General features: G+C 43.6%; 1 protein-coding gene across 1 annotated transcript; it reads left to right on the top strand.

Annotated features, from left to right (window-relative positions):
- The first annotated feature begins 293 nt into the window (after window positions 1-293).
- Window positions 294-2,824, top strand: irf2bp2b (interferon regulatory factor 2 binding protein 2b). Its single transcript, XM_060941037.1, has 2 exons — window positions 294-1,313; window positions 1,525-2,824. The coding sequence occupies exons 1-2, from the start codon at window positions 539-541 to the stop codon at window positions 2,307-2,309; spliced, it is 1,560 nt and encodes a 519-aa protein (XP_060797020.1). The 5' UTR covers window positions 294-538; the 3' UTR covers window positions 2,310-2,824.
- The last annotated feature ends 21,270 nt before the right edge of the window (window positions 2,825-24,094 follow it).

The following is a 24,094-nucleotide window of genomic DNA, read 5'->3' as shown; positions in this document are numbered from 1 at the left end:
GACTTCCTGTTTGTAGCGTAGATATGACGTTCCTGTGAATCAACAAAAACAAGAAGGTAAATATTACTGAGAAAACACATCTAGACACTGAAAAAAAAAAAAAACCAAACACACACACACACACACACACAAAAAAAAAGAAGTGGTTACAGATCCAACAGCCCAGCTGGAGCGCCGGGGGGAGGGGAGGGGAGGGAAGGGGAGGGAAGTATGGCGCATGCGCAGAAGGCGGTTGTCGAAGAATCGAAGTAAATAGAATCGGAGCTGAAACGCTGGAAGCTGAACTTTGGTGACGTCACCGCGCCACACAGAGCTGGCTGAGTAGTAGTGCGCGAGATAGATAGAAGCGCGCTGCCGTAAAGCACGCACTGCCATGAACTTCGGAGTGTAAACTTCGCTGCTTCTGTCGCGATCGATTTTTTTTTCTGCTTTTTAACAGAACTAAAACAGAACGAAACAAAACAAAACAGACGGGCGTTTGGAGAATTAGTCGTATCCGTGCTTTTCTTCTTCCTTCCTTCCTTCCTTCCCCACAGCCATGTCCTCAGCGGCGGTCGCTGCCTCGCGCAGGCAGTCGTGCTATCTGTGCGACCTGCCCCGCATGCCGTGGGCGATGATTTGGGATTTCACGGAGCCGGTGTGCAGAGGGTGCGTGAACTATGAGGGCGCTGATCGCATCGAGTTCGTGATCGAGACCGCGCGGCAGCTCAAGCGGGCTCACGGCTTCCAGGAAAGCAGGACGCCTGGAGCAGGCAAGTCGGCCAAGGACATTCAGTCTGTGAACCACGCGGCTGGAGACGGGAGCTCGCGGCCGCCGCCGCCTCAAACCCTGGACCGCTACTCCATCTCTTCGGACAGACCGCCCCGCCTCGGGCCCGAGTACCAGCCTGGAGCCAGGCAGCCGAACGGCCTCGCTGTTCCCAACGGATTCCCCAAACCTGACGAGCCGCCGGAGCTGAACCGCCAGAGCCCCAATAACCGCAGGGCGAGCGCGGTCCCTCCGAGCCTCGTGCCTTTGGTGAACGTTAACGGCGCTCTCGCGGTGAACACGCTCAACGGCCGGCCGCCTATAGGGATCCCGGGCGCGTTAACAGTCGACCACGGCGGGAAGCGATCAGACGACTCGAAGGACAAACACCGACCGGACAGCGTGTCAGACCCGACCGAGAGTCACAAGCGCGATGACTGGATGAACAAAGGCAAGACGGTCCGAGACCTCATGGCCCTGCAGACTCTGGACGGCAGGTTCAAGAAGGACCACGCAGCCATGCAGCACCGGATGGGATACGAGAGCACAGCCTCGTCAAAAACAGGTACTCTTCACTCAGTATTAGACAAGCCTGTGTGACATGCCTTCTGAACCCTGCAACTTTACTGTTTACATATAATCTCCTGGAAATGATTTGGAAAGTTCACTGGCTGTTTTTGTGCGTCAAACAGTGCCAACAACAGGTCATGCTGAGAGTTTTTGAAGAATGAAAGGACTCCATGTTTGCCTAATGTCTGTTAACCCTCCCTTTACAGATCGAGGCAAGCAACCTCGTGGCCCGACGAAGAGGAAAGCGTCCCCGGAGCCTGACGGTGAGGGCGCAGGCACTAAGCTGAACGGTGACGGGTTGCCTTGGTCTTCCTGTACATCTGAAGTGCCAAAGCTGCCTGCTGCAGCTCTGCCAGGCTACACCACCGGACCTCCTTCTACCATCTCTCCACACCCACGCACCACGCCGCCCGAGGCCGCTTTGGCTGTGCAGAACGGCCAGTCTCCCATGGCAGCCCTCATTCAGGCAGCGGACAACGCTGGCAGCGCAGGCACCGGCTCGCCCAAAGACGCCAACCAGGTGCACTCCACTACAGCAAGGAGGAACAGCGGCAGCCCGCTCTCTCCTTCCTCAGCCGGCCAGAGGCGGCTCACCCAAAGGGACGTGATGGGTGCAGGGGTGGCAGGCACGGCTGCTGCGGGCACAGGTGCTAGCCATGTCCCAGGTGTAGTAGACCCTCAGGGTGGTCACCCACAGAGCATTCCGGACTCGTCGGTGCCTCCTGGCAGCGTTCCCCTGTGCTGCACCTTGTGTCATGAGCGGCTCGAGGACACACATTTCGTGCAGTGCCCATCAGTGCCCTCACACAAGTTCTGCTTCCCCTGCTCACGCGAGAGCATCAAACAGCAGGGTGCCACGGGTGAAGTGTATTGCCCCAGCGGTGAGAAATGCCCACTGGTGGGCTCCAACGTGCCCTGGGCATTCATGCAAGGGGAAATAGCGACCATCTTGGCCGGAGACGTGAAAGTAAAAAAGGAGAGAGACCCTTGATTTTTCCACACTATTCTGATTTCCTTTTTTTGTGTTACGTTTGTTTTTTGTTTTCGTTTGTTGTTTTTTTTGCTAAACATTAAAAAACAACAAATGACACACACACACACACACACACATACAATTTCAGATGACTATAAATAAATCAAATTGCATACCATCCAAGCAGAAATTATCGGACATGTACATATGGACTCAAGGGAAGTGTACACTTCATAAACATGGCTGTATAAATTTTTTTGATTTTCCCTTTTTGAATACATTGTTTCTATATTTTTTGAAGATGAAAAAGGTATGTACACATTCTAACAGACTACTTTCACCCCCCCCCACCCCCTTCAGTTGTTGTTCAACGCCAATTATCAGTGTACTATTAGAACTGGTGGCAGTCCATGTTTAAACATAGAATGTGACTAAAACTACTCTGAGCACTTGGCAAAACTGAAATGCTTCTAGCTGTACTTGTATGCACTTGTTTAAAATTGCCAAATACAATTTTTGACCTTGTAATAACAGCCTAAAGTGTCCATGCTCTGCTTCTTGTCTATTATTTTTGAGGCAGTCTTTCCGTCCTGTGAAACACACTCTAGAGGGATGATGCAACAACCTGTGCAAGAAAATGGAACTCAGTTGGGGGGGAGAGCCGATGAGACAAAGGGAGAATGTGATATTCTGTGCTGTATATGTGGCGGCAGTCCAGCGATTTTAACATGTGCATTATTTACTAACTAACTCCTCTAGAACACTTGAATTGATGAGAATGGATCTTTTCAGACTGTCATCTGGTTGTGATTTGTATTTTACATTTTTTCACAACTCTTCTGTGGAGTACCTTAATGCCGCATGCAATCTGACCCTCTAGATGTCTATTTTTATTCCCACTTACCATATGTTCAGGGCTCGTAAACACTCTTTCCTTTGGCCTTTTTCAGTAAGCCAAGCATGTGTTCCTCAACAACATTTCCATACCTTATACATGGCATCTATAACATTCAGTAATCTTTGGGGGATTTATTATTATTTTTAAAAAAAACTTCTTAATAATTTCATTTCCTTTAACGTTCAGAGTTTTCTAGCTTGTGGAATCTACTGCCATGAGTGAGTGAATGAGAACGTCAGCGTTTGAAGCTGCTTCTTGACCAAGTCCGGAGCAATTTATTTGACTTCTGAGTAAATTTAGCCACACGTTAAGAGAGTTGGCCCCACACCATAGCTTGAGCCCTAATGAAATGTTCCCTGACCACGTGGTTTTCGCCCCCTGCGGTGGAATTCCTGAGTCACCGTGCTCCGTCTCCTCAGTCTGGGGCTCCTTGGAGGCCAACACGCCTGCTACTGTTAAGGCTGATTGCACACACTAAGCTTACAGAAGTGAATGGAGGCCTCTGTTCCGCCCAGAATTCACATGCACTTGCCATTCAACGGAGCAGCAAGACTGCGCTTAACCCTTTCATAACCCAGCCTGGTAACTACCTTCTTGTTTTTACTGAAATCATTTTTATTGCTCTTTTACTTCTGCTGTTCACGTGACCTGAAAAGGAACCAGGATATATCCTGTTAATATCAGAATACTTATGATTACAAATTCCGTATCCCATTTTCAGGATTTATAAACTTCCAAGTCTTGTATATTATTTATGTTATAATACACATATTAAAATACTTCATATTAATGACATATTACAGTAATGATACTCATCAACTGACAGACATATATATATATATATATATATATATATATATATATTTATATTATATTATACAACTCTTGTTGAGTTTATTTGAAGAACAATCTAGGTATTATTATTATTATATTAAAAAAAGCACTACAAAAATATCTTCTATTTACTCAGAGAGTATTTAATTAAACGTTTAGCTCTAACGAGCTTTTAAACTCCCAATATTTCAAGACAATTTCCGTTTTCGGTTTTCAGTAAACATGGCGGCTGCTCTGGCTCGGACTGTCACTTCCCGACATGCACCGCGCGCAGCGTTCACACCCGCGCGCCTTCTGTTCTGAGCTGACCGAGTGATGACGTGTGCGCGCTCATGTGGTGTTGTCAGACTTGTTTTGTTGTTTCGTCACACCGAAACTCTCAGTGAAGTGCTTTGTTTACACAGCCGTCCCACCCCTATCCATTTCGTGTCGAGTCTGAATAATAAAAATATATATGCATATACAAAATGTGAGGGGTTTCCTTTTAAACAGTCTCGAGACGCATGCAGTCTTTCGGCTTTCATGATTTATAGGTTGCCAGTTTTCCTTTAGTTCCTCCCGCAGAAATGTAGAGCTTCATTCAAAACCGGTCGACCTGCTTTCATTGCAAACGTGTCTGACTTTTATATTAATATAAAAGCAGGAGATTTGGATTCAATTTGTGATCATAAACAAATTTAATTACCGCTATAATACTTACATTAGTACTATTATGACTGTACACATATGATATTATGATTAGCCTATGTATTATTTACTATTATTTTTTTTTATTATAGAGTAATATAATGCCATAATGCTGTGCAACACCAAAATATTGACCTGTAACCTATAACTTAATTGTCAGATAATAAACTAACTGTATTAACATCCTTTATGTATATTTCACTCTCAGGAAAATTAGTACCTTTAGTACCTGTACCTTTCCTTGTCACTTTCATGGTACCCTCACGAGTAAATATTGTGCCGTTTTATTAATATAGTTCTTTCAATTCGAAATGTGGAAGTGGCGTACCTTTAAATACGATTTACATTACATAAATAGACTGCGATTAGTTTTACAGTTTAAAATGCTAACTATATCAGTGCATTCCTAGGTAAAGGATACATACTGAAGGTACAGCACCTTGTACGTTAGTTTTAAAATGATCAAAAAAATATGATCTGTGCTGGAAGTGCACTTCTGTTATTGTAGACTATGTGCAGCTGTGTGTAAGCCCTGATGTGTACTTAAGACATTTTTCTGTCAAGCGTGTAGAGGTAGTCTGAGCGACTGTTTCACTTTGGGTTTGGAACAAACTGCTCCGATTGGAGGGTTCAGATTCAGACGCAGTTCTGAAGGTCAACAAGTACGCTGTGGGCCTGCACGGCCTGGACAAGCCAGTGTGTGTTCGCCACGTCAGCAGTTTTAAGCTAGTCTGCCTTAGGGATCTGTGGAAATCCTGTAAGGGTCTTACTGTTGGTGCTTTATGCAGTAACACACACATGCACCCACGCACGCACACAAATGCACGCATGCACCCAGACAGGAGGGGCTAAAAGGGGGGAAGTGAAGGGGCGGGGGGGTTGCGGGGCAAACAGCCCAGCTCACATTCCAGAGCATTTGCTATTCAAGGGGGAAAAAATGAAAGCAGAAAATGTGAAAGGTAGCGAGGGAGGAATGGGAGACAGAGAAATGGAGGGGGGCAGACATCTCCAGCAGTTGCACTGACTATAATTAGACAGAAAACAGGCGAAGCCCTCCTGCCATCAATCACAGACACGGCAGCACCAAGAAAGGAACATGCGTCCTGTTGACTGGAAGCCTTTATCTGGAGGAAAGGTTTTTATGTCGCACCAAATATAGAGATCACACCCTCGCCAAGCTGGTGTGTGTCGTAAAAGGGGGCCTCCGTTGCCTAGTTACCTGTTGCATGGGTAAACACAGGAGGGAATATGGAGGTGCCACGTCAGTTAGCAGACACGGGGGAAACCAGGCCCAGGCCCAGGCTTGGGAATGGCCTTTTATTGGCCTGCTACTGTCAAGCAGCAGAAAAGTAGGTTGTTGGCATCACAGTTGGTTTGCTTATGGGCAAATCAGGCTCCTCAGTCTCTCGGATAACCATTTTTTTTTAAATAAAGGGATTATTATACAGTATGTAATATAAATGGATCGAGTAAGGAACTATAATATCTAAACAAAAGGCTTAAGGTACTGAAATAAAAAATACTCCTTTTCATTCATGAGGTTTGTGTTGTTCTAGAGTAGGTTGGAATAAGATATCGGGGTCTGAAGCAAAGAATTTTACATTGCAGAGAAATAAATCAGTTTGAAGTCGTTATAAATCCTAGTCAAAGCCAATGAATAAACAACAAATTCAGATGTGAAATAGTCACAAGCTAAAGTGGAATTCTTAATAAAAAAAATGTCCAGAGGGAAAAACAATGCATAATTAACTAGAGCTTCCCTTCAAGTGTTGAGTTGGATCTTCATAAAACATTCTTTTTAGTCACACATCTCTCAGCCCATGTAATCATGGTTGTGTTGGTTGTCTTTTTTTCTTCACACCCAATTGACACAGTTCCATGCTCACTTCGCCATGTTCCCTCATGAGCCGTCTTTGGGATAAAAGTCCTAATTAATCATTTTCCAAAAAAAAAAAAAAAAACCTCCACATACTTCAGGATATGGGCTGAGGATTTAAAATTTTTTTTTTTTTACAGGGTGAAATTTTACCCATGAACTTTTTCAAATCTCGCCTTCGTCTCTGGAAGCATCTTTGAAAACAGACTCCCGTTTCAGGAAGCCTGATTGTAGAGATTTGCTCTTCAAAGTGGATCCCTTGCATCCTTTCTGACTCTTTGTATGAGTGCCATTTTTTAAAAAAAAAAAAAGGCTTTTAAGATGGGGTTTTCTGGTGCACGTGGCACAGGGCTTTCCATCATACTGCGACACGGGACTTACGGGGTCCTTCTTAGATGTGTAAAATGAATGCTTTGTAATGAAATATCCCACCCAGCACGAGTTTCTGCTACATGGGGGAGGAATGGGTGGGAGGAAGCATAGACCAAAGGATAGAGTAGAAGAGAAGGGAAGATGTGGGTGGGAGGGGGGAACAGAGGAACTGCTTCTTGACCTCGTTTGTTAATGTGTAACAGGCCTTTCTGTGGGTTCTGTTTGACAACTGTTGCACAATCTCTTGTGTTTTTCAAAAGCAAGAGCGCTCCTTTGCACTCTGGCTGCCTCTTTTCTGTGCCGCCATGGGTGTGGTGGTTTGGCAGTACGAAGGCTCTGTAAATGGTCAGCTTTGGCAAGAACAAACTCACAAACTACCCCACTCTCTTACTATTGGCTTGGAGTGCTTTTCCTGCCTAGACTTTTTCATTGTTTTCTTTTTCCAGATTTTCCTCAGAAGATTTGCTTTTTAAATTGGCAAGGCAAGACAAGGTGTGGTTTGAAGCAGTTGAAAATGAAGGATTGACACTGACATTCAATATCAAAAGACTTGTAATGACTTGTTGAGAACCGATTCAGGATTGGAATTGAGGATATTTTGCTTTATTAACTGGATATCATGGCCCTTGCTATGTTTTGACCTCACTGCATAAGAGTCACTTAAAATGGAACAATTAAACCTGTGCTTTTATTTTCCAGTTACAACTTCAGACCTAGGCAGCACGGTGGTGTAGTGGTTAGTGCTGTCGCCTCACAGCAAGAAGGTCTGGGTTCAAGCCCCGTGGCCGGCAAGGGCCTTTCTGTGTGGAGTTTGCATGTTCTGTCCGTGTGGGTTTCCTCCGGGTGCTCCGGTTTCCCCCACAGTCCAAAGACATGCAGGTTAGGTTAACTGGTGACTCTAAATTGACCGTAGGTGTGAATGGTTGTCTATGTGTCAGCCCTGTGATGACCTGGCGACTTGTCCAGGGTGTACCCCGCCTTTTGCCCGTAGTCAGCTGGGATAGGCTCCAGCTTGCCTGCGACCCTGTAGAACAGGATAAAGCAGCTACAGATAATGAGATGAGAACTTCAGACCTTTTTAAAGGGGGGGGGGCCCTGAAGCTAAAATCTAAAATTCTGGATTTCTGTTGAGGTTAATTTTTTTTTTTAAACAGCTGTTTCAAGACTGAACTTCATGATACGTTGCTTTATAAACTGGCTCTCATGGCCCTTGCTGTGTTTTTGCGCCTGCTGTATAAGTTGGTGTCTCAAAACGGAGCCATTTTCCATGACCATCTTTAAACCTTTATAGAGAAACGTCTGAAGCAATCTCAAATTCTGAATTTCCATCAAATTCTCAGGTCTTGTTCTTTAAAGAGATCTTTAAATCTCATCTCATCTCATTATCTCTAGCCGCTTTATCCTTCTACAGGGTCGCAGGCAAGCTGGAGCCTATCCCAGCTGACTACGGGCGAAAGGCGGGGTACACCCTGGACAAGTCGCCAGGTCATCACAGGGCTGACACATAGACACAGACAACCATTCACACTCACACCTACGGTCAATTTAGAGTTACCAGTGAACCTAACCTGCATGTCTTTGGACTGTGGGGGAAACCGGAGCACCCGGAGGAAACCCACGCGGACACGGGGAGAACATGCAAACTCCACACAGAAAGGCCCTCGCCAGCCCCGGGGCTCGAACCCAGGACCTTCTTGCTGTGAGGTGACAGCGCTAACCACTACACCACCGTGCCGCCCAGATCTTTAAATAGTTGACTCAAAACAAGTTAGCTATTTTAAGCAATACAATGGCATTCCATTGTTGGTGAAAGGGAAGTGAGTGAATGAATTAGATTTGGATGTCTCAAAAACCTAGTTTTCTAGCCCTTTCTACCATTTCACACAAGGCGTATTGACACAAACACTCGACTTTTGACCTTGCTGATCATTCGGTAAGAACACAAACCCCAACCTACGCATGGAATAGCCTCTGGATATTGGTCAACAAAGGCAGCTGCCTGTGATATAAATGGGTTGTTATGGAGGCAAAGTCCAAACTCCGTGTGCAGAGGCTCAAGGCTGAGAAGATGAAAAGACATTATCAAGTTCAACACTTTTATTGAACCACTATCTAGGTTGAAAGCGTTTGAAGACTGTCTTGTTAAAAGAAGGATGACACGTACAGTTTGAAAGAATGTGACATGCAGCATTGCAGCAGTACTGCAAGGCCTTTGGGACAAAGGTGTGTTGGGTTGTGAGTTCGGTGCTCTGTGATGACAGTTGGGGTATACATCAGGTGGAGCCATGGGGGAAACGAGATTATGAGTAGGGGATTGGGAAGGGGGTTGGGGCTGCGTCTATGTCTATCAGATGAGTTTGGCGTTTCCGTTTGAATGGAGAATTAATGTAGACTTTGATTTAATCACGTTGGCGAGAAAGAAAGTAAGAGACAGAGGAGCCTGATGAAGATGATAATTCAGGACTGTTTAAGACGTTAATTCTGTGAGAGAGAATTATTCTCTCTCTCTTCCTCACTTTTGCGCTTTCTCACTCGCAGCGGCGCTCTCTATATATAACTCTGCATGACACCTTATTTAGGTGACTATCTATTTTCACTCCTCTGTCATTAGTCTTTCTTTAGCTCTCTGTTTTGCTCCCGTTCTCTCCAACAGGCAGTAGGCTAATGGAAAGCTGTAACATAAAGGCAAAAGCAGGTCACTGCTGATTGGGAACAAGGACAAGGGCTTTTTCTAAAACCAAAAAAAGGAGAAAGGAATGCAATGCAGGATTTATGGTTAGTGCTATTTTGGTTGGAGTCATGAGGTTTCTAACATTAGTGGCATTGTTCCTCCTTGAGCGTCCTGGTCAGAGTGAGCCCTCGGCCAAACTGTCCTATAAAGAAACCTTTAATTAAAACACAGTTGCATCTGGTTTGAATTACCTTTTGTCCTTTATGTGCAAAAATAGCCGTTAGAAAGTTACTACCATAAAAGAAGCAGTTCACTGAAGTCAGCGATGCATTTATGCCCCTGTGTCTTATTATAGCGTGTTATCTCGAACCCGAGCTTTTTAACTATTGATTTTTAAGGATGACTTTTCACTCTTTCAAGAAGAAAAGCTGGAAGAAAGGCTGGATTTTCTCTGTTTGCATTCAACATTCATTCATGCCCTGCAGGTCTATGGGATCATCTTCATATATATTTCAAAAACTGTGCAACTTCTACTCTTTCTCCTCTCAGCCACTAGTGCAATCGGCACGCAACAGCTGATCTCAATTGAAGTCTTCGTATCTATCTTTCTGTCCAGACCCCACAGGCTTCATCTTTGATCTCACGGGGATCCAAATGTTCAGTTTAATAGGACACAGATGAAGCCCAGCACCCTTGTTATCCCAGGCGGGGAAGGGACCTTGTTTCCTCCGGCCTTCACCACCACTTACACGCTCACGTCTGAGAAACAGGCCTTGTTCATGAAGGTCAACTCTGCAGTTTGATCCATTTGCTGAGAAACGTGTGACCGTTGTTTGATTGATTTCCCGTTTTGCATTCTCAGACTGGCAGACGTAAGAACCCGTTTCTAACCCCCGCCTTTCCTTCTCATGGAGTACTGATGGTTTCCAGAGCGGGTGGTAGGGAAGGGTAGGGTGGGTGGGTGGGTGGGGGGGAGGCTGATTGAGAAGTAACCAGAGGAATGTATTCTTCTTCTGCATGATTAATGCCCTCTCGTCCTGCCACGGAGCCACACTGCTCTATTTTTAGCGTGCAGTGTCAAAAAGGGGCCTGCAGGAATCGCAGTAGGCTGCAATTCACATGATGGATGAAATCATCACAAAGTACAGTCTCTGTCTTTTATCCACACCCACTTTCTTTCTTTCTTTCTTTCTTTCTTTCTTTCTTTCTTTCTTTCTTTCTTTCTTTCTTTCTTTCTTTCTTTCTGTGAAATGGAAATGAGCATTCCTTTTTTGTCCTCTACGTGAAAAACGAGACAGCTAGCGTTTGCAATCGTCGGAATGTTTTCTTTCAGGTGCTGGATCGCTGTCAAATGTGCTGAAAAAAAAACTGGAGCGAGCAGTAAGCGGCGGCAAAGGGAGGGAGAGAAAAACGAGACGAGGCGAAGAGGAACAAAAACAAAAGAGCACAAAAACAGATCTCGACAGAAAAAAGAAGAGAGCGAGGGAGAGAGAGAGAGAGAGGACGGGAGGGGGGGCGGCAGACAGAAGAGGCTTTTGTGTGCAAGACAGCCATTTCTGAGGGAGAGAAGGGATTGGGATCAGCTGATGAGCTGATGTGATAAAGAAAAAAGGCGGCTTCTCTGCACACAGCACAAAGGCAGAAAGGAGAGAACGTCAGGTTTTGACATGAACCCAACCAGCTGCAGCTACGGACAGCCTTTTGGCGTTATTACAGTTTGTTCTTCAGCTTGATGCTGCCAACCTAGAGTATTGTTGTCAAATGCATTTCCGACAAGTCTCGACTTGACGCGTATTCTGTCTCTGCACATTTGCAAGAAGAGATTTCTTTGCCTCCTTCATGTTGGCTCCGCAAAGCTGGCCTGTTTTCCACAGTTTCAATCTGGGAGCAATTAGAGTTGGATGATTTTCCTGGCACGCAACCACATACAGTACAAATATGAGCCTCTCCTCATTTAGCCATGGAAAACATGTCCTCCAGTTAGAGCACTGTGGTATTCAACATTGCTCGTTGATTAAGAGAAAGGAAGAAGAAGAAGAAGAGAGATGAGAAAAAAGGGATAATAGGTAAACAGACTGAGTTTGCAGCACCGACTCATAACTCAGTCATCGCCCGTGTTATATAATCGTGCCACGGTGAATAATGTGCTTGCTGTGTCCCGAAAGATCAAACAGCGTCTCGGTTTCACTCTCTCCTCCTCTCTTTTCTCTCTGTTTTTCATCTACCTATGGAGCTGGTGTGCTAAATATTGTAATATAGTTCTATTTCTATCTTATATTCCTCATTTGGTTCAGTGCGAGTTTGTCTTCGAGAAAATTGTGATAACAGTACAATTTTAATTTCTACTCCAGCATATTGGAACATATTGCTAAAACATCATATCATCTATGAGGTTTAATCAGCCTTAATTTGAGCGAATAATACGAACGCCCCAATTTGTGATTCCTTATTTCACTCCAAAACCAGACTTGGAACAAAGCTAGCCATGAAAAATGTGGTGTGTCTAACATCCTGTCCACATCCAGCCGCATGCAGACTGACTATTTCTCAGAAGAATGTGCTGGACTGAGTCCCGAAACACGTGGTCCGCGCCTCCTCTCATGTTCCCAAACAAAGAGAAATGTTAATAACATACTGCTGACGAAGGGTACGGGGAACATGTGAATCCCCCCTCTCTTTGTTTGTGTGCACATCTGGGATTTAGTAATAGTACGGGTAGAAGAGGCAATGTTTCTCCTCCCCCCTGCTAGCAGGCGAGCAGGAGTGTGTGGGAAGAAAACGATCTGGTGTCATGCTGCATGGAAAGTTGTTGGCCAAGCCAAGCAGGATATGCTGGAATGGGAGGGGGCATTTCTGCACAAGGGAACGTTGAAATCCAGCAGGCACTCTGCCAAGAGCAAGCGAGAGTCTCTGAGTGTATGAGATTATGTGTGTATGTGCGTGTGTGTGCGTGCATATGTGTGTGTGTGTTATTGAGATATTTTCATAACTGGCACTCTTTGAGGGCGGATAGCTTACAGAAGTTTTGGTAGCACCTGCTTCTGGAAAGTTTAGCTGTCTGATCCGCTGAGATTTCAGTATGCCAGATATTGATGGAATGACAGTGTTGTCAGTGCAGGAATGTAGCTGTGTGTGAGCCAGTACTCTTACTCACATCCTCACATACACATGTACCCACACACTGGGCAGGGCAGGAACAAGGCAGCATTGTGAATGGCAGGTTTGAATTATAGAACAGGCATGATGAGGATGTTTCATCTGTCCTTCTGCCTTGGCAAAGCCCAAAAAAACCTTGCTATGTACAGGGCGGAATCTTCTCGCAAGGTTAATGAGGATTATTAAAAAATCAAAACAGAATGACTGAATTCATTGGCTCAAAATATTTGGGTGTGACATATGCTGTGGCACACCGAGTACAAATTATGAGCCGGCGATGACGGTGTGATGGTGACATTAGGAAAAGAATGCCTGCCCTCGTAGGAACATGTGAACCCAAGGCTTATGTGTCAGTTACTGCAGAGTGACATGGAAGGCCAACCATCGCCCTCGTACTTCCCTGTGTGGAGGAAGATGTGGGTGGTACGTTCTAATGTGTTACGAGGTTAAATATAGCTGCAGGGATGAGGGTATTATGTTTGCGTGAGTGTTTAGAAGCAAGAAGCTAGGGGCTATTCATCCCCCACCATCGCTGCCATACCACCACCACCACCACCACCCCCTGCCTTAAGGTTTGGATACACCACACACACACACTATTAATGCAACACACAAGGTTTACTTACTTCACTATCAAGGGCATGAACATGAACTGTCAGCAGTACATCATACCAACATCACTAAACCCTTCATGACATATCCCTAAGCATAGAGCAATTCCCAACTGGAACTAACACCCATCCTGAGGACTACACTGTAGTCTGAGGCTACATCCACATGACAACGGCAACGAGATTTTATTAAAAAAAATATTGCGTCCACATGGGCAACGGATCAGTAAAATATCAGGTACAGTACGTATGGCAACGCAACGCTTGCTGAAAACGATGCAATACACATGCCACACCTCTACGTGCGCTGTAAGACGGTCCCATCGGAGACACCAGAACAATAGAAGAAGTAGGACGCATGCGCATAAACCCCTTCCTCTACCCGGCGTGAAGCACTCACAGGAACAAGCACACAACAACAAGAAGAAGATGGCTGCGACTACGGCAGGAAATCGTGCCTTCTGTGTGTACAAATTAGTTTTATTAGTGTGCATAGTTTTATATAACTTAATTTTCTTATTGTGTGTGAACATTTTGAAAAGCATTTTTATATAATTTATATAAAACTTTTTATATTGTGTGTGAACATTTTGAAAAGCAGTCTTATCCAATAAAAAAAAGAAATTCAAGAAATGGTTCAGTTACTTGTTTATTTAAAAGAAAAGCTGTATACAAAAGGGAATGCGATGCAGTGGTTCATACAAAACAGCGAGAGTGCTGCTTGTTCTAGTCATGTGGTTGTGACATCATCGTAAACAAATCCGTTCTACTCATCCAGACGACTTCGCAACGGCGCCGTTGCCAGATTTTTCCACTCTGGAACCCGTTCTCGTTTTGGGTGCCCCAAAACGCCGGTGCCGTGTGGACGCCAGGCCGAAACGATAAACAATTTTATCAGATTCACCTGAATCCGTTGCCGTGTGGACAGCCTCTGAGTGGTCAGTTGGCTGATTTTTGCAAGTGCTGCCGTGATGTCTGCTCTGCTCCATGGTTTCCGATATCAAGAAATGGTTTCGAAGCACATCATCACATCTGTTATCCCTGTGGCCTTTAGAGCCAGTCCAAAGCACTCGGCTTCGAATAGAGCCACAGAGTGTACTGGTACTTTAAGAGCTGTCTATCAGGATGCCTCACCTTAGTTATGTTAGCATAGGAGTGTCACAAAAATATTCAGGCCAAACTATGTTTGGTGGAGTTTGATATTTTGAACTTTCTTTGGCCAGTGGCCAGGTTTACTTGAAAAACTTGTTTCCAAACTTGTGTTGAAACAATGTGAAATATCTTAATTTACATGTAGGTTACACGGAAGTTGAGCATTAGCTTAATGAGAAACTTGGGAGATCTGTCAGAATGGAAGGAGAGGCTAAAATTAGTCCAGCATGTTCGCCAACTGATTGTTTAATCGCCTTACTTGTTTTTATTTAGCAACTATTAAAGGAACATTCCAGCATGAATTTCTTTCTACTGCATCTGTTGGACATGTGTGATTACCAAAGACAGGAATTTCGTCATAAGTACATTTGCCTGTTCTTAGGAAAAAAATAAATAACAGACAACCATTAAAACTAGACGGCCTTTTGATTTAATAAAATCGGTGAAATTTAGTTTTCTCTGAAATTTGGTCATTGTGATGCATGTTTATTTCTGTAATATCTCAAAAAAACAACCCAGGCCATTCTGTGGCTGGGAAGTTATTTAATTTGAGGGGATTCCCGGGCAAATAATATGCATGAAATCACTCGCTTCACGCAGTCAAGCAGACAGAGGAAGTCCGATGTGCGCATGCGCAGGTTTACCTTCTTCTTTTTCTTCATCTTTCGGGTTTTATGGCAGCTGGTATCCAGTGTTGCGTTACTGCCATCTACAGGTTTACCTCGACCGTGCACTGACAGTTCCATCATTCTGTCGCTAAACGAACAGCTGATCACACCAAGGTGCTCGCAAACCACCGAAATTTGTTAGTTTGGTCCTGCGTTTCCTTTCCTTTGCAGCATAACGTCTTTGCTTCTCACTTTCCATTACTGTAGTCGTTTTTTCACGTTTCATTCGCACACTCACGTCCTCCATTTTTCTCTCCTGTTTCAAATTTGTATCCCACAATGCGGGTGGCACGGTGGTGTAGTGGCTAGCGCTGTCGCCTCACAGCAAGAAGGTCCGGATTCGAGCCCCGTGGTCGGCGAGGGCCTTTCTGTGCAGAGTTTGCATGTTCTCCCCGTGTCCGCGTGGGTTTCCTCCGGGTGCTCCGGTTTCCCCCACAGTCCAAAGACATGCAGGTTAGGTTAACTGGTGACTCTAAATTGACCGTAGGTGTGAATGTGAGTGTGAATGGTTGTCTCTGTCTATGTGTCAGCCCTGTGATGACCTGGCGACTTGTCCAGGGTGTACCCCGCCTTTCGCCCGTAGTCAGCTGGGATAGGCTCCAGCTTGCCTGCGACCCTGTAGAACAGGATAAAGCGGCTAGAGATAATGAGATGAGATGAGATCCCACAATGCCTTGCACGAACGGGGAAAGCCTGCCACGTGATGCATGATGTAGTATCCTGAATTGGATCAAGGTGAAGCAGGAAAAAATAGCGGAGAATTTAGGGCCACGTAGCCCTAATGGAAATTTTTTTTATGACCTACACTTGAAAAATCTGAAAGGCAGTCTATCTTTAAGAAGCAATGTCTTAAGGTGAAATAATAATAAAAAAAAAAGTCCTTATGTACATTTATCCAACTTTCCAAGATTTGGGCAATATTTTTCTCAGTAAAAGTGATCTTGTGCTTTCCCTTTTTGTGGTAATAATACACCATCAGGCAAACATGAAGGCATTTCTGTGGTAATCTAGGGCTAGGTTGACTACTCTGGTAAAACATAACCACAGATTCTTCCATCTGAAAAAGTACTTCCTTCTCAGGAAGGATGAATTACATCAAATCTGGCAAGAGTGTCAAAATAACCAGAATTCATTCATTTTCTCTTTGAGAGAGCGTATCTCGGCGGTGAGATCATTGATGGCAGGTCTTGGGTGGTGGGGACGTCAGAATAAAATTGAAGTCCAGGCAACTTTATTGCAATGGGCTATGACGGGGTTCAACAACAACCAGTTGGAATTTAGAAGTGCTCCACTCTAAAGAATCCCAGAGAACACAGTCGTGTAAATTTTGTTTCCGTTTAAAGCATTTCCAAGTACCCTTTTAATTTTCTAATTTTAATATCATGTCTTATATAAGACCTTATATATTTATTTATTTTTCAATATTTACCTATTATAATAGTTTAATGCTTGTTTTTAATGTTTTTAATTTAGATTTTTTAATAGTTTGAATGTATTTGTTATGAGTGTGACACTGTACATATTGAAGATAAATAAAGTTATGATTGATTGATTGATTGATTGATTGATTGATTGATTGATTGATTGATTGATTGATTGATTGACCATGGTGGAGAAATTGATAATTGTGGTGGTTTCCCAATTATTTATGATGTGTCCCTGTTTGCATACAGGTACATACATTAAAAATAAATAAATAAATAAATAATAGCACTGTCGCCTCACAGCAAGAAGGTCCAGGTTCGAGCCCCGGGGCCGGTGAGGGCCTTTCTGTGTGGAGTTTGCATGTTCTCCCCGTGTCCGCGTGGGTTTCCTCCGGGTGCTCCGGTTTCCCCTACAGTCCAAAGACATGCAGGTTAGGCTAACTGGTGACTCTAAATTGACCGTAGGTGTGAATGTGAGTGTGAATGGTTGTCTGTGTCTATGTGTCAGCCCTGTGATGACCTGGCGACTTGTCCAGGGTGTACCCCGCCTCTCGCCCGTAGCCAGCTAGGATAGGCTCCAGGTTGCCTGCGACCCTGTAGAACAGGATAAAGCGGCTAGAGATGATGAGATGAGATGAGATGAGATGAAATAAATAAATAAATAAATAAATAATAGCACTGTCGCCTCACAGCAAGAAGGTCTGGGTTCGAGCCCCATGGCCAGCGAGGGCCTTTCTGTGCGGAGTTTGCATGTTCTCCCCGTGTCCGCGTGGGTTTCCTCCGGGTTCTCCGGTTTCCCCCACAGTCCAAAGACATGCAGGTTAGGTTAACTGGTGACTCTAAATTGACCGTAGGTGTGAGTGTGAATGGTTGTCTGTGTCTATGTGTCAGCCCTGTGATGACCTGGCGACTTGTCCAGGGTGTACCCCGCCTTTCGCCCGTAGTCAGCTGGGATAGGCTCCAGCTTGCCTGCAACCCTGTAGAACAGGATAAAGCGGCTAGAGATAATGAGATGAGATGAGATAAATAAATAAATAATTTAAAAAAAACAGCAGAGATCAAGGTGTTGGAAACTGTAGGTGTTTCAAGTGAGTTGGTGAAATGCATAATATAGCTGTTTTGTGAAAATAGGAGGGAATTGCATGCTAACTTAGTGCCATAGCATCCAAAGGAATGTTGGCTGTTTACTTACAGTTGTGGTCAGAAGTTTACATACAGTGGCATGAATGTCATCTTGGATATGAATGTCATGGCAATATAACTACGAACATTTACCAGCATTGTTGGCAGGGCGGCGAGAGTGAATTTTGATGCAAATTTTTGGTGTTTGGTGTGAATGTAGGATTATAGAGATGCAGAGTTTAATTTCCAAATACTTTTGACGAAATAAATCCTGAAAGTGATCTGCAAAAATGTGATGACCATAAACATTTTTTGACCCAACTGCCCATGGACTTGTATTATAAGTGAATTTTGAGTCAATTTTTCTCTTGCTGAAAAAGAAGAATGCTAGCGTATTTGTTTCAATTATGCCAGTCTCAGCAAATTGTATTCCAAATGTCCTTACAGAACAGTAGTCATGAAGATGGATTTATGTGTCACCCGATCACATTAATCCACATTATATTTTTTCTAACAATAACAATTTTATACTCCAGCCAGCAGACTTTAGTCAGCGTGGACCTTCACAGAAACGGACATGTGTAAATTGTATCCATGAATTCAGATCGTAAAAGTCATCAGATTGAAATTTATACCTGGTGATCAAGGATCTGTTTCATCTCATCTCATCTCATTATCTCTAGCCGCTTTATCCTTCTACAGGGTCGCAGGCAAGCTGGAGCCTATCCCAGCTGACTATGGGCAAAAGGCGGGGTACACCCTGGACAAGTCGCCAGGTCGGATCTGTTTCAATAGGTAGATTTATATAATGTTGTATTGACCTGTTTTGATATCATTTCAGTCCCAAATTACATTGCGATTGACCTCACTTTCTTTCACCTTAGGTGTGTACATGAAAGCTTTACATTCTTATTAAACCAACAGTCATGTTATTCCTGCATTATTATCAGGGCTTGACATTATCGGTAGTCCGACTGTCCGGGACAACCAAATGTTTGGTCCGGGCAAGTCAAATCCGGATCTGCCTGTCTGACGGGACGAGTTGAATATTTGTTGAAAATCGCAGTTTTTATAATAATTATTCAAGAGTTACATCAATAAAGTTCTAACAAAACTAGCTCAATCCCCTCAGTGAGCCGGCCGTGTTATTGTTTACGAAATTCCGGGGAAGCCGAGTACAGCAGGTGTGTGTGTAAAAACAACCACATCGTAATATCTAATTATAGATTATTAGACTCTGAATTAATTGAAATCGGAGAAATGGTGATCAAATACCTCAATAAAATAAATATCTGTGGTGAATCTTCATTTTATTTAGATATTTGTCGTATTTTTCTTTTGTATGGTTCACATTAATCATCACAAATGGCGTAAAATATTTTGCAAGAGTTTTACGACCGCGCTGAACTCACTTACGGTTTGTTTTCATTCCCAACGTGATTCTGTTCCCCTCATCATGTCCAACTTGTTTTCTTTCAGTTTCATTTCTTTAAATTAATTTATACTTCAGGTTTTACTGGATTAATCAAGATTTAACTTTCCTCCAGAACCTTTGAGTTTGGGTGAGTCTAACACTTAAAACTGCAGATCAGGTAATGGGTTAGAACAACACACGCGCCATAATGGGGCATTGGATCGTTTTTGTTTATTGTTACAGTTAAAGTTTGAGTTTTATTAAAAAATTATAAATCGTTAACGCATAATGATTATCATAAATATACCTGCTTTTTGATCAACTTTGTTAATCAATTTCATTTCACTGAACTAGTAAATGCATCGTAATAAAAAGGTTCTGGTCAGGACGAGTGAAAAATCTTGCTGCTTATCCGACTGGATTCAAAAGTTAATGTTGAGCCTTGATGAGGTTACATGTAGGCCTGGTTATTGCTGTGAAGGCAACTGACAGAGAAGTATATCTGTTTCGGGACTTTGTGCTTGCTATTGTTGGATATGTGTATGGGAGGTGTCTCCGTGCACGTATTCAGAAATGCACTGGCTCTGTTCTCATTACCCAGTGTCCTTGGTGAGTGCGTTATATTTAGCTGTTGTGGGTCTGTCAGAGCGGTATGGCATCTGACCCGAGCATGCAGGCTCCGGCGCAGCGTCACATTTCACAAGCTGAGCTCGGGCTCACTGGACCACTTCATTTCCCCAGAAGGCGGTGATTTATAGAAGTGGATCAGGTGTCCCAGCGTCTGCTGAAGCCATCAGGGATGCTTCATTCGACTTTGAGACTTGTGACCTGAACCAAGGGCAAGGCAGAGGCAGGGGAAATGTGAGACAAGAGTCTGGACCATAGCTACAGGCAATGCGTTGACTAAGCAGAGGAGTGGGCAGTGTTTGGCACTGGCCTTGACATAAAGGATCAGTGACCTATCCCTTTCACACACACACAATTTTCATGAATGTTATGATGCTTCAATGGAAATAGTATCCTTCGATTACATCAGCATCTTTTCCTCTCATTTCTGCATCCCAGACTTCTGACAGTCCTAAATTACTTATTCTGTGTATTCCAAATATCTCTTACTTTGTATGTGCAGTATGTCCTGAGTACACACAGATCTGCTCCTCTCTCGCTCCCTGCGGTGTCTGGCAGTCAGATGCTTCGGAGGAACATTTCACCTGGCTAAAGCAGGCTGAGTTTTGACAGAGGCTCATGGAAAGAAAGAGAGACGGAGACAGAGAGTGGGGGGAAGTGGGGGAGATCTGGGTTCCTGGAAACATCCTGTCGTGTTCGAACAGGAAAAAAATGTCTGTCTGCCAGCTCAGCAACCCTCATGAGTCTGAGTGCACACACACACACACACACACACACACACACACACACACACACACACACACACACACACACAGTGCATTATATAGACTTCCCAACTATTCCTGCTAAATAAAAACACTAAAAACGCAAATGCCATTCTCTGAACAGAATATACGTTGGGCATGTTCGAAACATGGCCTTTCTCATTATTTCATCTATCATATACGCAAAAAATTATTGGTACCCTTCATTAAGAGTATCAAAAATTAATATGCAAATAGGTGGCACGGTGGTGTAGTGGTTAGCGCTGTCGCCTCACAGCAAGAAGGTCCTGGATTCGAGCCCCGGGGCCGGTGAGGGCCTTTCTGTGTGGAGTTTGCATGTTCTCCCCGTGTCCGCGTGGGTTTCCTCCGGGTGCTCCGGTTTCCCCCACAGTCCAAAGACATGCAGGTTAGGTTAACTGGTGACTCTAAATTGACCGTAGGTGTGAATGTGAGTGTGAATGGTTGTCTGTGTCTATGTGTCAGCCCTGTGATGACCTGGCGACTTGTCCAGGGTGTACCCCGCCTTTCGCCCATAGTCAGCTGGGATAGGCTCCAGCTTGCCTGCGACCCTGTAGAAGGATAAAGCGGCTAGAGATGATGAGATGAGATGAGATGAATATGCAAATAATGAAACACTTGAAATGAGTGATTTTTTTAAATCTTACACGTATAGGGGCACAGTGCAGTCTGTTTTCTTCTCCAGTTGATGGAGGACAAAGGATTTTGTATGTGATACTCTGTGGAAACAAAATGTTTCTGGGACACAGTACTAGGTACTAATGAGCAATATTTATTATTAGTATAAATACGGGCGGCACGGTGGTGTAGTGGTTAGTGCTGTCGCCTCACAGCAAGAAGGTCCTGGGTTCGAGCCCCGGGGCCGGCGAGGGCCTTTCTGTGCGGAGTTTGCATGTTCTCCCCGTGTCCGTGTGGGTTTCCTCCGGGTGCTCCGGTTTCCCCCACAGTCCAAAGACATGCAGGTTAGGTTAACTGGTGACTCTAAATTGACCGTAGGTGTGAATGTGAGTGTGAATGGTTGTCTGTGTCTATGTGTCAGCCCTGTGATGACCTGGCGACTTGTCCAGGGTGTACCCCGCCTTTCGCCCGTAGTCAGCTGGGATAGGCTCCAGCTTGCCTGCAACCCTGTAGAAGGATAAAGCGGCTAGAGATAATGAGATGAGATGAGTATAAATACGGAGGTGGCTGTAGAAAATCACGCACGCTGATTGGTGGAGAAATTCAGACTATTTCTGAATAATCACCCCGAGTGACCTGACAAAATGGCGGCCAATCGCTTCGTCACCGTAAGTGAGGAAGAATGACAAATTATGAAAGAAAATGCTGTTCCTAAAAGCACTAAAGATGCTACGAAGTTTGGTCTAAAACTATTCAAAGGTAAGGTGGAATTGGGATTTATTTTATATGTTTCAAAACAAAGTATTTTATGTGACTCAGCATAGATAAGTGACACAAATCTGCATGTGCCTTTATTACACTTGCATGCTGCTTTTACATTAATGGCGTTTAGCAGACGCTCTTATCCAGAGCGACATACAACATACCCAGAGCAGCCTGGGGAGCAGTCAGGGGTTACGTGCTTTGCTCAAAGGCACTTCAGCCATTCCTGCTGGTCCAGAGAATCAAACCAGTGACCTTTTGGTCCCAAAGCTACTTCTCTAACCATTAGGCCAAGGCTTTTGAAGATTGAAATGATTTTTTTTTAATACATTTTTTGAAATAATCACCTGTGTATTTATACTAAAACTGCCTCAGGCTCAGTGAATATCGGTGAATAATAATCTCAGCTTCATCTCAGTTATTATTCATCCATATTCACGTCGTCTTCAGCGAATAATTGTTAATTAGTGGAAAGGTAAATAGTTTCGTCAATTGCTCAGAATTAAGTAGTCACATTTTCCCATTCACCTGAAGGGTGCCAATAATTCTGGACCTGACTATACTTGCACATTACAGTTATATGTACTGTTGTATGCTCATCAACTGTGCTATTAAGACTGTTCACAATGACTTGTCATTTGTCTTCCGTGAGAGAGCAAAGCCTGATTTAATACAAAACAAAACACAACTGGCATTTCCTCAGCGATGATGTCATTCCCAGCAGAACTGAAAGAGGAAGTGGGAGGAATCTCGCAATGTTGTTAAACTCCCATCCTGTGATTGATCAGAGTGTGTCTTTGTGTGCGTGTGTGAGTGCGCACTTACACATTTCAGCTTGTGTCTGCATGTAAAAAGGGAAAATTTATTGTTGCACTGATACTCATGTTGCCTCTCCCTTCTGTGGCATTTATTTACGTAATCAGTTCCCATGAATGGGATGGTTCTTCTTCTTCTTTTTTTTTTTTTTTGCCTGTACATGAATCTACTTTTGTTAGAACAGGTATGACAGCCAAATTACTGAAATATAATTGGTTACATCTAACCCTATTGTAGGACTATTCAACCTGAATGAACTTGACAGTTGAGCCACATCATAAATATCCATATATTGATGTATTTACGAAAGCACTTTCCTATATTTCCTTCTATTTCTTCTTATGTATCGATACAGAAATAGCAAAACAGTTTTTATATGTTAATTTAAATAACGCTGTCAAATAGTACCCATTAAAACTGAGCAGTTATTGCAAAAAGAACCTGTTGCTCAAGTTAAGCTAATACAACAACAAAACCAGAGGTGGACAGTAACGAAGTGCATTTACTTCAGTACTGTACTTAAATACACTTTTTGAGTATCTGTACTTTACTTGAGTATTTTTTTTTTTTTGGAAACTTATGACTTTAACTTCACTACGTGTCGTACTTTTCACTCCACTACATTTCTGTCAAGGTCCTCGTTACTCGTTACTATGAAGCAGCTTTGAAAGTGGATGTTTTTTTCTTTTCTTTTCTAAAACGTAATTGGTTTTTTCACAGGTGACACTGAGGCAATTTATCAGTAATCACTAGGGTCACATCACATCCATAGACTGTATAAAATCAAGATCAGTGATTTCTCAGCAACATTATTTAAACACGATAAGTTGATAGAATGGAAGGAGGCGGTTCTTCTGGGGAATGCACGCACCCATGGCCCACGAACCCATGTTTCAGTTTTCTGAAAGGATTAAAAATACGTTTCATTTTAAATATTTGCTTTGTTTGCCAAAAACGAACCACATCACAGCCTACAAAAACTCGCCGTCCAACCTGTGGAAGAATATTGAGGTATGTAAACGTTTTATTCCAAGAGAAAGCTTGCAACAAAGTTGTCTGTGCTTTTAAAGCTAACAATAATGTTGCAAACGTAGCTATGCAGTCTGGTTAGTCAAAGGACTTTCTATGGATTTGCCCACCAAGTTGTCATAGTCTTGTCCACGGCTAACGTTTACACATAGCTAGTTAACTTGGACACTGTTAGTTAGGATGTAAAAACGGAGTTACGCTAACATGAATAACGTTAACTTATCTGAAGTCCTTTCAGAAATATGTTTTAGCATAATCTTGCCAAATAAACAGAATGTAGAAAT

Source organism: Neoarius graeffei, chromosome 15 (assembly GCF_027579695.1).
Source record: "Neoarius graeffei isolate fNeoGra1 chromosome 15, fNeoGra1.pri, whole genome shotgun sequence".
Lineage (NCBI taxonomy): Eukaryota > Metazoa > Chordata > Actinopteri > Siluriformes > Ariidae > Neoarius > Neoarius graeffei.
This window is presented reverse-complemented; position numbering and strand designations above follow the sequence as displayed.

Excerpts from the sequence above, each read along its gene's own strand:
- irf2bp2b (XM_060941037.1), top strand. The coding sequence starts at position 539 with ATGTCCTCAGCGGCGGTCGCTGCCTCGCGCAGGCAGTCGTGCTATCTG. Across the intron at positions 1,314-1,524 it reads CACAGCCTCGTCAAAAACAG|ATCGAGGCAAGCAACCTCGT; the intron begins GTACTCTTCACT and ends CTCCCTTTACAG.